Source organism: Schistocerca gregaria, chromosome 1 (genome assembly GCF_023897955.1).
Source record: "Schistocerca gregaria isolate iqSchGreg1 chromosome 1, iqSchGreg1.2, whole genome shotgun sequence".
NCBI classification, from domain to species: domain Eukaryota; kingdom Metazoa; phylum Arthropoda; class Insecta; order Orthoptera; family Acrididae; genus Schistocerca; species Schistocerca gregaria.
The window spans coordinates 808,061,577-808,080,557 of NC_064920.1; the positions used below are offsets into that span (position 1 = coordinate 808,061,577).

At 45.3% G+C, this 18,981-nt stretch overlaps 1 protein-coding gene across 1 annotated transcript in view; it reads right to left on the bottom strand.

The window, feature by feature from the left end:
- Positions 1–7,496: 7,496 nt before the first annotated feature.
- The window catches only part of LOC126305900 (cytochrome P450 306a1), a 352,029-nt gene continuing 340,544 nt past the window's right edge, over positions 7,497–18,981 (bottom strand). Inside the window, exons 7-8 of the mRNA XM_049992044.1 lie at positions 11,615–11,789; positions 7,497–8,035 (exon numbers count right to left, since the gene is read on the bottom strand). Coding sequence (XP_049848001.1) covers positions 7,857–8,035; positions 11,615–11,789 — 354 coding nt within the window. The 3' untranslated portion in view covers positions 7,497–7,856. The remainder of the gene's footprint in view (positions 8,036–11,614; positions 11,790–18,981) is intronic.

Here is an 18,981-nt window from a genome sequence, read left to right on the forward strand (position 1 = left end):
CTTTGATTCGCAAGATAGGGTTAAACTTCTCAGGATTCCACAGTCTATAACTAAAAGCCCAATATCTATCTTTCAGTGCTGATTCACATATTTTATTCGTAGATTTCAAAAAGGCCTGTGGTAACACACGCCGACACACTCCGAAATACTATTAGGTAGAATTAGTAAAAATGTGTATACGTTATGTACACTCTTGGAACTATTCAGTGTCCCCTCGACGATCACCAGAGGTGTACGGCCAGTGTAGAAGATCGCTCCCCACACCATGATGCCAGGTGTTGGCCCTGTGTGCCTCGGTCCTATGTAGTCCTGATTGTGGCGCTCACCTGCACGGCGCCAAACACGCATACGACCATCATTGGCACCAAGGCAGAAGCGACTCTCATCGCTGAAGACGACACGTCTCCATTCGTCCCTCCATTCACGCCTGTCGCGACACCACTGGAGGCGGGCTGCACGATGTTGGGGCGTGAGCGGAAGACGGCCTAACGGTGTGCGGGACCGTAGCCCAGCTTCATGGAGACGGTTGCGAATGGTCCTCGCCGATACCCCAGGAGCAACAGTGTCCCTAATTTGCTGGGAAGTGGCGGTGCGGTCCCCTACGGCACTGCGTAGGATCCTACGGTCTTGTCGTGCATCCGTGCGTCGCTGCGGTCCGGTCCCAGGTCGACGGGCACGTGCACCTTCCGCCGACCACTGGCGACAACATCGATGTACTGTGGAGGCCTCACGCCCCACGTGTTGAGCAATTCGGCGGTACGTCCACCCGGCCTCCCGCATGCCCACTACACGCCCTCGCTCAAAGTCCGTCAACTGCACATACGGTTCACGTCCACGCTGTCGCGGCATGCTACCAGTGTTAAAGACTGCGATGGAGCTCCGTATGCCACGGCAAACTGGCTGACACTGACGGCGGCGGTGCACAAATGCTGCGCAGCTAGCGCCATTCGACGGCCAACACGGCGGTTCCTGGTGTGTCCGCTGTGCCGTGCGTGTGATAATTGCTTGTACAGCCCTCTCGCAGTGTCCGGAGCAAGTATGGTGGGTCTGACACACCGGTGTCAATGTGTTCTTTTTTCCATTTCCAGGAGTGTATATAAAGTCAGCGGTAGGAGAAACCGAAAATTCTAAGATATACTGTGAACTGAGGCAAGGGGACACCATTTAAACTATTTTATTTAACCTCGTCTTAGAGAAGATCGGGAGAGAATTTACTAAAACTAATCAACAAAGGTCCAAATGCAGGGGGAGAATATTATTAGACTTTCCGACTCATTTATGTACAATGGTTTACCAAAAAGTTTCCGTTTGAGGGCATTGCTGTAGGTAAAAGTAACGTAACTCGACTTCTGTACGGATCTATAAGCACAGACTTGCAAGAATGCTATTAGTTTGGCATTTGTGTGACGTTATTGCCAAATGCGTCCAAACAGGACCTACGTGCTGTTACTCTTTTCTTGGTTGCCGAAGGACAAACGCCGGTAGACGTCCACAGAAGAATAAAGAATGTGCATGGGGCTGCATGTCTGTCAGAAACCACTATTCTGGAATGCTGGACCAAGTTTCGCACTGGTCTCTATTCCGCGAAAGACGCTGATCGATCTGGGACACCAGTCTCATCCATTACTGACAATAACTAGTAGGCGGTTGATGATTTCATTAGAGCGCTAGTCCTAATCTCGTCCAATGGGATAATCACGCCTTCAAATCATTGGAAAAGGCCTTGAAGTATCGGCGATTCCTGTCAGACAAGGATGTGCAACGGACAGTTACGGACTTCCTCACGCAGCAGGACACGGTGTTTGACCAAAAGGGTATATTCAACCCAGTGCGTTGGTAGAGTGTCTCGGTTATCACGGCGATTTTGCTTGATTGACATAACAATTCTGGATTGTCGTCCTTCGAACGGAAACTTTTTGATCGCCCCTTATAGCATTAATAAGTGGTCCAGAACAGAATTAATCACAATGATACAGAATTATTATAAAGTCTCTGAGGAAAGAGGAGCAGGTGTAAATGAAGGCAATGCAGGATGAGTAAGAAAATCTGGAATGGGACACCTTTGATGGTATATAGACTAACTTTGAAGAAAGTGACCGCTTCAAGTAATTAGAACGGACATAGCAGTAGATGAACGTCTATTAACACTGAATAACACATATTTTGGTCTGATCGGTATCTTAAGGAAAGACTACTTAGTACAAATTTCCAAATTCACTTGAATCAATTAACTAAGGATTCACCACGAAGAAATTATACGAATGGGACAGAAATCGGTGGATGTGATATACATGTACCAACGCGTTATTGACTTGCTCAATTTGTGAAGCTCTTTCCCTTGAGTAAATCATACAATTTTTCTGAAATTATAATCATTTGTCTAGCTGTACGTGTGAATCACATCTACACATTTCCATACTATTCGGATAATTCCTTTGTGGTGGGTCGTTTTTTCTTTTACTTAGAGTGTAGCATGGAATGGAGGATCAGACAGAAATTAAGAATTAGGTGAGCTGTACAATCATCGTAACGTCGTCGAAATGCTAAAGAAGACACGGGTGAACGGAGCTGGTCAAATAGCAAGAGGGACTGAGAATACCTAACATCAAGGGCTCCCATATGGGAGGGGCAAGGGCGAGGGGCCTCCCCAACCCCTACATCTCAGCCAAAGGGGAAAAATGTAGTGTGGTTAGATGTTTTTCTGTTAAGAAAATAATTTGACGCAGGGTTATAACTGGGTCGTTGCTGGAACTTTTTTAAGAGTACTTACAAGTCGGCCCTCGTCTTCCCAAATTAAAAATGCACCGTAGTTCCAGGTCTACGAGGGGGCGTATGGGCGCGCTTGCCCAGAATGGCATTCTGCGGGGTAATAGATGGAACGACATGAAGAGGAAGACACGGGAGGACCCAGCTAGCTGAACATCAACACCAAATGGACAAACAGTGTAGTCGTCAGAAAGAAATGGAAGAGGCTCGTAGGGCACGCGTAGTGAATAATGCACTTGCTCGAAATAAATAACTATGTTAATACTTTGAGGAAAGATTCCGAGAACCACCCACTGGGATGGAATGTGTTCATCGTCAACAGATCATTTCACCGATTCCAATTCGCTACACCCCTCGTCCAACAAAGCACGAATACAGGTCAAAGTCGGCAAGGAAAGACACACAAAAAAATCAAATTTCCTCAGATGTATATAAAATCTACTGGCTTTTATTAAACCTCGCTAAGTGTGTGTCGCTCACGAAAACACTACCGCCCAGCTGTTACTGGCTGCTCGATCTGACGTAAGGCCTGTAACTATAGAATACATTCATGCTCACTGAAAGGCGACACTCTACCAGCATACCAAATAGTTCAGCCTGAAATTCACGCCCGTGCGCGATAACGCACTTTCGGAAAATCTCAGTTTTCCGTATTGCAGGAAATAACCGGGGTGAACAAGAAGGATCACCTTAACCTGGCTTCCGAAATACGTTACGAAAACATCTTCAGATGCTCGTTCATAGAAGCCAGACCATGACAATGAGCCATTGGTCAGAGTCGATTATGTCAATGGATTTTCGCATTTGCAGCCAGCCGGCCGCTGTGACCGAGCGGATTTAGGCTCTTCAGTCCGGAACCACACTACTGCTCCGGACGCAGGTTCGAATCCTGCCTCGGGCTTGGATGTGTGTGATCTCCTTAGGTTGGTTAGGTTTAGGTAGTTCTAAGTTCTAGGGGACTGATGACATCAGATCTTAAGTCTCACAGTGCTTGGAACCATTTTTTGAATTTGCGGCCAGTATCACTGTTAGAATGATTCGCCATTCATGTCTGCTCTGCTTACATACTTTTCTCACCACATCAAATGCCCACAACGTCAACAGGTGGCAATCAGTTTCGTGATAGGCAGTAGTTATATTGCTTTGGATCATCATTGTATGTATGTATCTATATACCTGTAGTACTGGCTGTGAGATGCCGAGGGGTTCAACAAGCATAACAAATGTTCAAATGTGTGTGAATTCCTAAGGGACCAAACTGATGAGGTCATCGGTCCCTAGACTTACACACTACTTAAACTAACTTAACGCTAAGGAAAACACTCACACCTATGCCAGGTGGAGGATTCGAACCTCCGGCGGGAGGGGCCGCACGGTTAGTGACATGGCACCTCTAACCGCGCGGACACTCCGTGCGGCAACAAGCATAACCGTAAAATTGACTTTCTCAGATTCTGATTTCTGTCAGTTGGCATATTTGACACAGCGGACGTGTCGTTACTGCAATAAAGGCGAGTTACAGCAAAAGAATAAAATACAGCGTAACTGGGGCGTTGGGAATGTTTTGAACCTTTTCGTGCATGACGCAGTTGTCTGTAGGGAGAAGACTGGTAAAATGCTGCAAGACTTGGAACGGATTCGTGGGGTAGCTGGAAGGTGCCACTCAGGAACAAATATCGACTTTCATACGATACTTCCAAGTAACCAACAGTTCCTTTCTCGCGAAAAGATTATCTTTGAAACACTACCATAAATAAAGCTTTGACTGACTGACTGCTCTCCAACGTGGGAGATAAGTAAAAAGCTCTAAGAATGATCTGTGGCTTTAGGTTGGTGCATAATTTCGTAGCGTTTGTGTTTAGCATGTTGGTATTCAGGTTGCTATCGATTGATTTATCATTACCATTTTTTATATATAGTTCACTTTTGCTATCTGAGTTTACATATTGTCGTTTGGAGATAGTGGGTCGAGCTGTGGACGCTAGAACATGGAGTGCTAAGCGGATAAATCTGAACATTTACGAGATATTCAGTAGAGGGGTGAACGTAGCGGAGGCAGCCAGAAACATTTGCGTGGTGTATGGGGATAGCGGCTTTGAAAAGATCACTGGAAGAGAATGGTTTTCTCGTTTTAAGGAAAACAGTTTTGGCATTGAGCCAGACGACGTTCAGAAAGACCAACGGGGTTTAATGAAAATCGTTTAAACGCATTAGTTCACAATGATCTAAGTCAGTGTACTCGAGAAGTGGCAAGTGTGATGAACTGAACATTCCACCAATGTGTGAGATTTGCATAAAATGAGAAAATTACAAAAATCTGGTGTATGCGTACCGCCTGCTCTGGGCCAAAAGCACAAATACTAGACGGTGGCTATACGTGCGTCTCTGCTTGGTGAACAACACCGACCATTCGTATCCTATCCTATATCGTTACTAGTAACGAGAAATAGCGTCTTTATGCTCTACTGGAGCGGTGACGGTGTGCTGTACTACGAATTCCTTCCCCGTGGTTTAACCATCACTCCTGACATTTATTGTCAATAACTGATACTTCTTGCAGACGCAGTCCAAGAACAACGACCAGGAAGACTGTGTGAAATGAAGCTGCTTCACACAACGCCCGCCTGCATTCTGTTAGACAGGCGAACAAACATTACGCAGCAGTTGGGTTGGGAAGTCAGTTCGCAGTCACCTTACTCGTCTAACATTTGGCCAAGAGTTTTTCACCTTTTCCTCTCCCTCTACTGAACACCCGTCAAGGAACTTCCTTACTGGATGGAAATGGTCTCCGAACATGGCTAGACGAGTTCTTCGCCTCAAAATCACATGATTTCGACAGTCGCGGAATTGAAATGTTGCCGTACAGTTGGCAGACTATTGCAAATAATGAAGGACGCGATATTTTGTTGGTGACTGAAGTCTGCATTACGTGTATCTACTGTGTTTATTAAACTTATGGAAAAACGTCAAGAACTTAAAAAAATGAATCAAATGGCTCTGAGCACTATGGGGCTTAACATCTGAGGTCATCAGTCCCCTAGAACTTAGAACTACTTAAACCTAACTAACGTAAGGACATCACACACATCCATGCCCGAGGCAGGATTCGAACCTGCGACCATAGCACTTCAGCTCTTGTGAGAATGGTGTCGGGACAACAGGAACCGTTTTGTGATCTGCGTTTTGCGCAGTGCGGGTCAGTAATAACTGTTCAGCCTGACTTTCGTACTAGATACGGAGTGGATCGTCCTGCTTTAGACGATGGCAGGAACAATTCCGAGAAAAAGGTTGTTTTTGTGTGAAGACAAATCGCCGGGCCGTCCACGAATGTCTGACACAGACGTCGAACGCATCCTCCATAGTCTCACAAGGAGTCCGCAGAAATCCGTTCGCCGTGCAACTCGACAGTTCAACATGGCCCTGATGTCCATCTGGCGTGTGTTGCGTCGATGTTTACAGATGAAACCATGCAATATTCAGCAACAACAAGCTCTTTGTGAAGGTGACAAACAACAACGTATGGAGTTCTGTAATTTCGTTCTTGGCAAGATGGGTGGATGACAGTTTTCCTCCACGTTTAGTGTTCAGTGACGAGGCAACATTCCACTTAAAAGGAAAGGTCAGCCGTCATAATGTGAAAATATGGGGTACGGAACAACCGCATGAAGTTGTTTAACATTTGAAAGGGACTCTCTAAAATTTAACGTGTTTGTGTAGTTTCACGAGAAAAGGTGTATGATCCATTTTTCTTTGCCGAGAAAAGTTGTACAGGGAGCCAGTATCTCGATATGCTTGAAAATTCTTTTATCCGCATTTGGAGACAGATTCAAACGGTTTCATTTACCAACAAGACGGGGCACCGTCACATTGGCATCTAGAAGCGCCAGAATTTTTAAATCAAAAGATTAATGATCGATGGATCGGTTGCACTGGACCAAATGATTCAGCCTTACATTACTGGCCTCCGAGTTCACCGGAGCTGACTGTATGTGATTATTTCTTGTGGGGGTTTATACAAGACTCTGTATATGTGCCTCTGTTACCTACAGCAATGAATGAACTGAGACATCGCTTAACAGCAGATGTGGAAGTTGTAACTCAAGATATGCTCGCTGCAGTGTGGAAACAATTTCAATACCGCATTGATGTCGATGATGTTTGGTTCGTGGGGCGCTCAACTACACGGTTATCAGCGCCCGTTCAAACTCCCAACCTTTGCTCAGTCCAATCTCGCCACTTTCATGAAGATGATAAAATGATGAGAACAACACCAACACCCAGTCATCTCGAGGCACGTGAAAATCCCTGACACTGCCGGGAATCGAACCCCGGACCCCGTGCTCGGGAGGCGAGAACGTGACTGCGAGACCACGAGCTGCGGGATAATACCGCATTGACATATGTCGTGCATCTCAAGATGGCCATATAGTACAAACGTTTTGAGTTTCCCGTTCATAAAAAAAATTCATTGTACGTATTTATTAGTTTCAAAAATATAGAGGTGCAAAATCGGATGATTCTTTTTGATACATCCTGTATTTCTCATGCACCAGCAATGGGATATTGTAAATGTCAGGAAAAGGACAAAAAGTAATAGTCAGTAAAGGCCAGGGCAGGGATTTTGCGTGAAGATAGATAGAACGCAAGGAGTCAGTTCCTTTCCATTAGGTTGCGCTTGGTAGGCGTTCATGTTTTTGGAATATTTTCATAAACGTCAAACACAGTTAATACCATTCATTCATAGTCCATATATAGCGTTTTATTAAAGAAATGTAATACATTTCGTCACAGATAAATGCTACTCACTTATTATAGCCTTAAAAAAAAAATGGGCTACTTGTCGAAGGCGAGGTAAAGGAAATCAAAAGATATTTTTTAGTTTCTACCACACGATGATGCCATGGCAAAATATCCAGGACAAATGTGAGATGTTGTAAAGGGAGTCTTCAGTCAAACAAGATTGTCGGACAGTGATTGGATACATATGACTTTCTTTATTAAGCGATGAGAGAGAGAGAGGTAGAGAGAGAGAGAGAGAGAGAGAGAGAGAGAGAGAGAGAGGGAAGAGAAGATGGCGCGGGTGGAGCCGGTCAGCGGGGGGTGAAGCGCAGCGGCTGCGGGGGCGGTGTGAGGGTGATGCCGCAGGCGCCGCGCAGGTCCGGCCCGGCGGCGGCGTCGGGGGCGGAGACGCGCAGGCGCTGCAGCAGCGCGCCGCAGTACAGCCACAGCACGACGCGCGCCAGCTCCTCGCCCACGCACATGCGCTTCCCTGCAACACGCACACAATCAGCGCTCAGCGCTCCCACTGGCAGGCAGCGACAGGTGCGGGTAACAATGCTGCGAACGAGCAAAGCGGCACCACTCCGTTTCTTTATGATGTATACACAGCACAACATGTCGCTCCGGAGCCTTGCAATTTACAGAGGTGTATTTTCTGGCGCTTAACCTAGCCCACATAAGCACATATCCAAACCCACAATGCACACTGATGAAGACTCCAGGTTCGAGTCTCGGTCCAACACACAGTTTTAATCGTTCAGAAATTTTCAAAACTGCGCGCACTCGACTGGAGAGTGAAATAATCGTTCGGGCTGCTTATCGTACGTAATGTGTTTTCATTCGGTGTTCCAGGTCTGAAGAGACCTTGAATAATAAAAGCTTACGGAATGTTTTCCTATAAAAATTTCCTGTCAGATTAAAACAGAGTGCCGGAACAGCGCTCTGCCCAAGAACCTTGCCTTCCGTGGGCAAATCTCTTAGCAACTGAGTTATAAAGGCACACCATCCTACCCGCCGTCACAGCTTTGCTTCCGTGAGCACCCCTCTCCTACCTTCCACACTTCACACAAGCTCTTCTGCATATCTTGTCGGACTTGAGCACCTAGAAGCCTCGATGACTTTAAATTTCCTGTCCTAGTCAGACCAGAAATATAATACGAGCCACTGCAATGTTAGTTGTTGTGAAATGTAAAAGGTGAAACCAAATCGTAGAAAGCGTCAGCAGATTTTTAAGACTGATCGGAGACGATGTGATTGTCTATAAGAAAGTAGCAACTGTAAAAGACAGTATCCATTTGCAAAATTACCCACAGAAGATTGATGAGATATGCAGGCTCTGGCAGTTGACCCTTAACGTAAACGAATGTAAAATACTGCGCTCGCACAGGAAAGGAAATCCACTACTCTACAATTACACCACTGACGACACATTGCTGGAAACAGTATCTACCGTACAATATCCTGAAGTAACTATATAGAGCGACATTAAGTAGAATGACCACATAAAACGAATAGTAAAATGTAAAAGTCGTGTGATTAGGGCCTCCCTTCGGGTAGACCGTTAGCCGGGTGCCAGTCTTTCGATTTGACGGCACTTCGGCGGCTTGCGCGTCGATGGTGATCAAATGATGATGATTAGGACAACACAACACCCAGTCCCTGAGCGGAGAAAATCTATGACCAGCCGAGAATCAAACCGGGGCCCTTAGCACTGACATTCTGTTGGGCTGACCACTTTTTTTTTTTTAATCTACTTTGTTCGTTTTCGTTCTTTGCATCTGCTCGGGGCGGACGTAGTAAGACACCGGCTTAAGTTCGTTGTTGTCGATTAACTCAGTTTTTTTTATTACAGAGGGCTACTAACCCTCTGACCGAACACGCTGAGCTACCGTCCGGCGTCTACTCAGTTATTGGCCAAATGAATAGAAGAGCAGATGCCAGCTGAGATTCGCATGAATAATGTGAACGAAATGTAATTCATCCACGAAAGAAGTGGCTTGCTGAGCGGTTTTTCGACCGATTCTTGACTAATGTTTATCAATCTAGGATTCTTACCAAGTAGGATTGATCTAGATAGGGAAGATCCAAAGAAGAGCGGCGCGTTTCGACACGGGATCGTTCAGTCGGCGCGAGAGCGTCACAAAGATGCTCAACGAACTCTAGTGGCAGACACTACGAGAGAGGCCTTATGCATCACGGAGTGGTTACTTCCCGAAAGAGTCGAACAACATATTACCTGAAACATCCTGGCAGATTAAAACTGTGTGCCCGACCGCGATTCGAACTCGGGACCTTTGCCTTTCGCGGGCAAATGCTCTACCAACTGAGCTACCGAAGCACGACTCACGCCCGGTACTCACAGCTTCACTTCTGCCAGTAACTCGTCTCCTACCTTCCAGACTTCTCATTCTGGAAACATATTACTTACTCCGTCATACAACTCGCGAAATGACCACGACGAAAAGAGTCTAGGAATTAAAGCTAGTACAGGGACTTGCCGACTACCGTTCTTACCATGCCGTTCGCGGTTGGTACAGGGACGAGGGAATCAGTTAGTGGTACCGCAAAGGCCCTCTTCCACACTCCGTCAGGTGGCTTGGATAGTGTTGACGTAGATGTAAATGTACTGATCCAGGACGAGCACCGGCCGGAGTGGCCGAGCGGTTCTAGACGCTACAGTCTGAAACCGCGCTACCGCTACGGTCGCAGGTTCGAATCCTGCCTCGGGCATGGATGTGTGTGATGTCCTTACGTTAGTTAGGTTTAAGTAGTTCTGGGGGACTGATGACGTCAGAAGTCGAGTCCCATAGTGCTCAGAGCCATTTGAGCAGGACGAGCGAGTTAAATGCTTGTTGCCGCTGTGCACAAGGAAAACGTCAGTACAGTGAGGAGAACTAACTGGGTATGTAACAGGTTATATTTCTTTTTAATGGGTCGCCTAATCATAACAATCTGGAGGACAAGTTAAACAATCGTGAAAACCAAGTCTAACATGTGACGTAAATCATGATGAAATTAATAGAGAGCAAAGTTCGATACAAACAAATCAAATTACAAAATGACGCTGACACTGTGGAGACGTATCAGAATGTGCGGAAACCTATGGATTAAGCGCGACAAGATTTGGTTACCTGGGCAACTCGTGAAATCAAAATGTTAACATTACAACAAGATGCTACAAATTACAAGGAAATTAAGCAACACAAGTTGCGTGAGAAAGTTAAGCAAATAACGACCTGTACAGAATTGGACTGCACAACCATAATTGTGATATTTACATTCCCATAAACAGCTAGTGTGTACCGACAAGCGCCAGACGGTGGCTGAAGATGAACTACTCTCTGCCGTGGCCTGGAGCAGAATTCTAGAAACTAAGTTCGCAGCCATCAATTCACTATTTTCAACAAATTCTACATGGAGAGGACGACTCCGTGCTCTTTGTCTATGTGACAGGCGAGAACTGTTGCTAAACGAAGGTGAAAGAACACCTAACTCCCCTCCTTTTCCATACAAGACATAAATTTTTAAGCTCTAAGTCGGTACTGGGCCAAAGTACTGTCTTCATGATTGGCCAACCTTATGCGTCAAGAACACTGTCCAGAGTGATGCAGTACAGTTGGCTGAACCAAATTTTCTGAGCGAACGCAAATGACTCTCCTATACTGGATGGATGATACTGCGGCGTTTGGCTTTTTGAAGTATGATGATGATGATGATGATGATGATGATGATGATGATGATGATGGTTTGGTTTGCGGGGCGCTCAACTGCGCTGTCATCAGCGCTCATACGAAGTCCCAATTTTTAGAGTCAAATTTTTTACACTGTCCAATCGAGCCACTATCCCGAACGATGATGACAAAAATGTAAAGACAACACAAACACCCAGTCCCCGGGCAGAGAAAATCTCCGGCAGGGACTCGAACCTGGGACCCTGTGATTTGAAATGCGTACAGACAGGCACAGATGTAGGATGGCTGTGGCGTTCTTCGACCACAAGGGGTCGAGGTTGAAAAGGAAGGTGAGATTAGAAAAGAAAAGAAGTAGTGTGAGCAGCAGCTCCTCTTACCTGTCTGGAAAGGTATGAAGTTATCGCGGCGCACTACGTGGCCGTCGTCGTCCAGGAAGCGGGCCGGGTTGAAGCGCTCTGGCTCGGGCCACGCCTTGGGGTCCATGTGGATGGCCCACAGCAGCGGCAGCACCATGGTGCCCTTCGGCACGTGGAAGCCGCCCAGCGTCATGTCCTGCGGACACACAGCGCACTCAGCGCGCTCCTCGGTTCTCCCTCCACATTTACGTCGTCAATACGAGGGTGAGTCAAATGAAAACATTAAATATTTTTTAAAATATTATTTATTGTGCACAAGTGGTACAAAGCTGTATCACTTTTCAACATAATCTCCCCCATGCTCAATGCAAGTCTTCCAGCCCTTACAAAGTGCATTAATTCTGTTAGAAAATAATTCTTTTGGTAGTCCGCGCAACCGCTCATGCACCGCGTGGCGTACCTCTTCATCAGAACGGAACTTCTTTCCTCGCATTGCGTCTTTGAGTGGTCCAACCAAACATATGGAAATCTCTTGGGGCTGGGTCTGGTGCGTATGGTGGATGAGGAAGACACTCAAAATGCACGTCTGTGATTGTTGCAACTGTTGTTCGGGCTGTGTGGGGTCGTGCATTGTCATGTTGTAAAAGAACACCTGCTGACAGAAATCCACGTCGCTTTGATCTGATTGCAGGCCGCAGATAATTTTTTAGGAGATCTTTGTATGATGCACTGGTGACAGTCATGTAATGCTCCAAAATGACGCCCTTTTCGTCTCAAAAGAGAGTCAGCATAACCTCCTCTGCTGATGGTTCTGTTCGGAACTTCTTTGGTTTTGATGATGAGGAATGGCGCCATTCCTTGGTCTCTCCCTCTTCGTTTCCGGTTGGTGGAAGTGAATGCAGGTTTCGTCCCCAGTAACGATTCTTGCAAGGAAGCCATCACCTTCTCGTGCAAAGCGACGAAGAAGTTCTTCACAAGCATCAACAAGTCGTTCTCTCTTTTCAGGAGTCAGCTACCGTGGCACACATCTTGCAGACACTTTGTGATACTGGAGCACATCATGCACAATGTGGTGTGCCGACCCATGACTAATCTGTAAACACGCTGCAATGTCATTCAGTGTCACTCGACGGTTTTCCTTCACTATGGCTTCAACTGCTGCAATGTTCTGTGGAGTCACAAATCGCTGTGCCTGACCTGCGCGAGGAGCATCTTCCACTGAAGTCACACCATTTGCGAACTTCCTACTCCATTCGTAGACTTGCTGCTGTGACAAACATGCATCACCGTACTGAACCTTCATTCGTCGATGAACTTCAATAGGTTTCATACCTTCACTAAACAAAAACCGAATAACAGAACGCTGTTCTTCCCTGGTGCAAGTCGCAAGTGGGGTGGCCATCTTTATACAGATACTGCGACGGTATGTGTGCATCTGCACTATGCTGCCACCTACAGGCCATTTTGCACGATGTTTGTAGCAAGCTTACCAACTTACAGGATAACGGCGCGAAATTTCGATTTTTTATTACAAATTTAAGGTTTGATTTGACTCACTCCCGTACTTTGTTGAGTAAGATCTGGATACGATATGGATCTGGCTACCCGTTTACTGCCTGAGGCAGTGTTCAGAGGTATGTCATTTCTAAATGCTAAACTACTGCGATTTCACGTTAAAGAGTTCATTCTGACTCACGCCGAAATTATTCTGAGCAATTAAGTACCTAATTTACATGTTGGGACTACACCTATGGAACGTTCTCTACTGAGCTACATTTATCGGCGTTTGTGAATGTTTCAATGGAAACCGCCCATGTTCAGCGTCTACCATTTCCTTAGTAACCAATTATTTCATACATCTATGGAATGTCGTGTACTGGACATCACCTATCGATACTCCCGCCATCTTTTTGGAAATCGTCCTGCTGCTGCACTTTTGAAACAGCGTCCACCATTTCCATAGAAACCGACAACATCGTAACTATTTTTCCAGCACGCCCCTAGAGGGCAACCTATACACAACGAACGTGATGCTTATTTGTTTCATTTTTAAATTCCTTAGTATATTTATTTGACAATAGCTGCAGTAAAAAGCTGTTTCTTCTGTATTATACAATTATTCTACGTAATTTTGACGTTTACTTATAAGTACATCTTTTTGAATAGAACTCTTTCAACTTATGCCTGATTCGCTAACGGTGGATCATGCTGTCAGCAGTAGGGGAGACTCCAGTATTTAAGAAGTACTTGCGCTGTCCTCTCCAGCGGTTAACTATGGTCATTCAGCGGTTCTTTTTCCGTGTACAGCTATTGTCCATCAATATGGGTATATCTGTGTTTCGTAATTTTATAGCTAATTTTAAGTTCATTTTTATGTCTCTCTAATTTACATCCTATATCATATTACAGTTTTGAAGATCTGAAGATGATCATGTGGTGATCGAAACCGGTCACATTGTAATAAATGTCTGTTTAGATTGTTTTATAATTAATTTCGAATTCAGTATCCGATTCGGGCTAATGGTCACCTACACGAATTGCAACCCGTAAGATGCAGCTGCTACAGTTATTTGTGTGATAAAACTGGTGCTAAGGAAGGAAGACCGGCCGCTATGGACCGCAGAAGTTGCCGTCAATAAGACATGACTGACTCCGTATCTAAAGGCAGAATGCACCGTACATCTTTGTGTTGAATATTGGCAGAATGTTGGAGTCCTCCTACAACTCTACTGTCGCGAAGGGTACAACGGATAAGAAAACAAATACGCTGGTTGCTATGTATTGAAAATACAGTGGTAACTTCATTGGCAGCAAGTTGTTCATCACTGTGCACTACTGTTGGAAGTGTGTTTCAACATCACATCGGATTAACGCATGCCGAGCCGGCCGCTGTGGCGGTTCTAGCCGCTTCAGTCGGGAACCGCTCGACTGCTACGGTCGCAGGTTCGAATCCTGCCTCGCGCGTGGATGTGTGTGATGCCATTAGGTTAGTTAGGTTTAAGTAGTTCGAAGTTCTGGGGGACTGCTAACCTCAGATGTTAAGTCCCATAGTGCTCAGAGCCATTTGAACCAGAGTCGATTCCAGCTCTGCCGGGGAAGCTGAAGGACACAACAGAAATTCTTCTTACAATACGGAGAGCTGAATTCTAATAGGCCAATACCAAGACGGAAAATGGAATTGTCTTGTAATAAATTTATGGCTATGGCAACCTACCCGAAAAAAATTATTAAAACGTAGCCCAGATGCTAAAAGAAATTGTCATCTATTGTTCATTCTGTTGTCTCTGAATGTTCCTTTAATTTCGTTGTAAGTAAGTAGTTCCTGAGTTTGGTCGAGCAGTAAACAAAAAGCTGAATTTTGCTGGAATTTGTGTAACGCCATGAATTCCGACAACGGGATGATTCCACACCTTGACCTGCAGAATCTCTTTTCATAGTACCGGCGTTTTATAGAAAATCGATTTTTATAATATTTGTTCTCTGTTGTGTAGATTTAATCATTCATTTGTGTCATTGTTGGGCAATGGGGCATGTATTTAAATCACATATGACTACTGTTTATGTCGCAGGAATTTATAGAAACTCTGTAGTATTAATATCACTTAATATAATTGTAGATAATAAAACAAGTGCAAGAGCATTTTATCTTCATTAAACTGATTAGAAAAAGTTTGTACCACCTGCGTATCAACGAACGTGTTTGGACTTAAATGCAAGTGCAGCGAGTAATGACAGAATAATCCTAATAAAGCTAAAGTAATTAGCGACACTGTGAAATAAAAACAAACCTCTAAACAAAAGAAAGGGGTTTTGTTCGAAACTGCAAAACAGTGACTTCAAAACTTGCTCTGGATATCATTTCTAGCATGTGGATCTAACTCGTATGCTGTCCATAAAGGGCTTCTCCTGCTTGTCTCTGTCTTCGATGTAGCGCCCTCTGCGGTCATCCAGTGTGCGCGGTAACTTCCTGCGACAATGCCCAGCAAGTTTCAGCTGCTCCCAGACAACCGCAATATGTCGTCACTAGTTTCCCCGTCTTAATCTTACTGCAATTAAAGAGAATTTTGCATCAGACGTGTTTCGTAATTATTTACAAAACATCTTCTGTAGCCCTTCTTAAAATATGGGTACATATGTTTGTATGTTAGTACAGTTTGGTTGTTAGAGATTAAAAATAGTATTTCTTTATAAGGTTTGCATGTATTTACCATGTTTCTGCCTCTTGTTCACATATTCTGCAAGCCAGTGAACAAGAGGCAGAAATATAGTAAATAAATTATATGCCAATTTTATAAAGAAATACTGTTTTATAACCTCTAACAACCAAACTGTATTAACACAGAAACATAAGTATCCATATTTCCAGAACGACTGGAGAAGATACTTTGTCAATAAAAGCGAAACGCATCTGGTGTATCAAGGCCGGGATTCGAACCCGGATCTCCCGCTCACTCTCTGTAGATGCGCTGATTACTACGCCAACCCGGCACAGTGGCTTTCACAATGTTACGGAATAGCCTAGCACGGATCCTCCTCAATACAAATTTCCGTTCACGCCTATGGCCACTTGATATTCCGTCTAAACTCGAACAAGATTGCAGAGGCTCTCCAGCTGTATTGGAATAGCGCCTCAGCATCGAACGATTGAAACTATACCGTACCAGGGACATTTTCAAGTCGCAAACATTTATGATGTGTATATGCAGCCTGAAGTGACGAATGAAATGAGAATTTAGATTTAGAAGGGAGGCATGCTAGGGTATTCCGTCCAATTGTGAAAAACCGCTGTTATGAAACGTCCCCTTAGAAAAAATTAATGAATTACTATGCTAATAAACCTCTACGTTATTTGATTTTCCAACAGCTGAGCAAAACTGAACGTACTCAGACATTACTCTCTTTACTTACTCTGATCATCACTAAACTTACACGCAATCTCACTTTCAAAAATCCCTACAAACGAATCGCCCTGACTGACAATTACCTATACCTTTCATGAATCGAATTACCTCACAAAAATCTTCGTTACTCGAACTACTGCAATACAGCGAGCGCCACTACCGCCAGCTAAATAAAAGATTCTAACTACTGAAAGCACTAACTACTGATAGGCATAGTTAGCAAATGAAAGATTTTGATAGAGAACAAACAATGTATTTAACTTAATAGAGTTAAAAAGTCATTATATATATATATATATATATATATATATATATATATATATATATATATATATATATATATACTCCTGGAAATTGAAATAAGAACACCGTGAATTCATTGTCCCAGGAAGGGGAAACTTTATTGACACATTCCTGGGGTCAGATACACCACATGATCACACTGACAGAACCACAGGCACATAGACACAGGCAACAGAGCATGCACAATGTCGGCACTAGTACAGTGTATATCCACCTTTCACAGCAATGCAGGCTGCTATTCTCCCATGGAGACGATCGTAGAGATGCTGGATGTAGTCCTGTGGAACGGCTTGCAATACCATTTCCACCTGGCGCCTCAGTTGGACCAGCGTTCGTGCTGGACGTGCAGACCGCGTGAGACGACGCTTCATCCAGTCCCAAACATGCTCAATGCGGGACAGATCCGGAGATCTTGCTGGCCAGGGTAGTTGACTTACTACACCTTCTAGAGCACGTTGGGTGGCACGGGATACATGCGGACGTGCATTGTCCTGTTGGAACAGCAAGTTCCCTTGCCGGTCTAGGAATGGTAGAACGATGGGTTCGATGACGGTTTGGATGTACCGTGAACTATTCAGTGTCCCCTCGACGATCACCAGAGGTGTACGGCCAGTGTAGGAGATCGCTCCCCACACCATGATGCCGGGTGTTGGCCCTGTGTGCCTCGATCGTATGCTGTCCTGATTGTGGCGCTCTTCTGCACGGCGCCAAACACGCATACGACCATCATTGGCACCAAGGCAGAAGCGACTCTCATCGCTGAAGACGACACGTCTCCATTCGTCCCTCCTGTCGCGACACCACTGGAGGCGGGCTGCACGATGTTGGGGCGTGAGCGGAAGACGGCCTAACGTCCACCCGGCCTCCCGCATGCCCACTATACACCCTCGCTCAAAGTCCGTCAGCTGCACATACGGTTCACGTCCACGCTGTCGCGGCATGCTACCAGTGTTAAAGACTGCGATGGAGCTCCGTACGCCACGGCAAACTGGCTGACACTGATGACGGCGGCGGTGCACAAATGCTGCGCAGCTAGCGCCATTCGACGGCCAACACCGCGGTTCCTGGTGTGTCCGCTGTGCCGTGCGTGTGATCATTGCTTGTACAGCCCTCTCGCAGTGTCCGGAGCAAGTATGGTGGGTCTGACACACCGGTGTCAATGTGTCCTTTTTTTTCCATTTCCAGGAGTGTATATATCCAGTATTACAAATTTACTCTTTCTGGCGGACACACGTCCAGGTCGTCCGCTCTTATAATTCTGCTATCTCTCTCCCCACATCCACCATTGCTGGCGGCTCACCTGCAACTGCGCAACGCTAAGCGCTGTTCACATCTAACTGCCAAACACTACAATAGCCAATAATCCAACATTGCAAGCCAGCCACAAACTGCACACAGCACAGCCAGTGATTTTCATACAGAGCGCTACGTGGCGTTACCAACATAAAAACCTAAACAGCCTACTTACACTGTGCAGGGCTGGCGTAGTGGTTGGTGCATCTGCCTAGTGAGAACGAGACCAGGGTTTGAATCCCAGCCTTGGTACAAGTTTTCATTCGTCCCTTCAGTCTCCATATAAACACCAAGCACAATGGTGACTAAGGAATTCGTATTGCATTGTGAATGATTTCAAGACAGTTGTGCATGTACTATCATCAAATGGTTCAGTGTGTTCTCGTGAAATATCACTATAAAAACTCACCGTAAGCCGACCAAAGTGCCCTCAGTGCCAGGTGCAATAATATGGGGGGCGACTAAACTTTTAATGACCCTTCAAGCGTGTTGACAGAACAGTGTACATAAGCCGCGTTGTGCCATTCAGAATTGGAGACCCAGCTCACCATATTGAAGTGCAGTAATGAGACACTTTCAGCTCTATTTCAGAGGTGGCTGGTGTAACGTTTTCCTGTGATCAAAAGGATATTGAAAAGAAGCCTTCCCATTAAAAGAAAAATTAGTCGTGAGGGTGGTGCAAAACTTTTCAAGTAGCTTTTCTGAATAAGTCGTCTTTCATATGCAACCATTCTGCTCCTGCATGATCATTTTTTATTTACGCTATTGTAGCACTTTGACAATATTGTCAATGTTCACCAAGAAAGGCGCCATGTCACTGATTGTGCGGCCTCTCCCGCCGGAGGTTCGAGTCCTCCCTTGGGCATGGGTGTGTGTGTGTTGTCCTTAGCA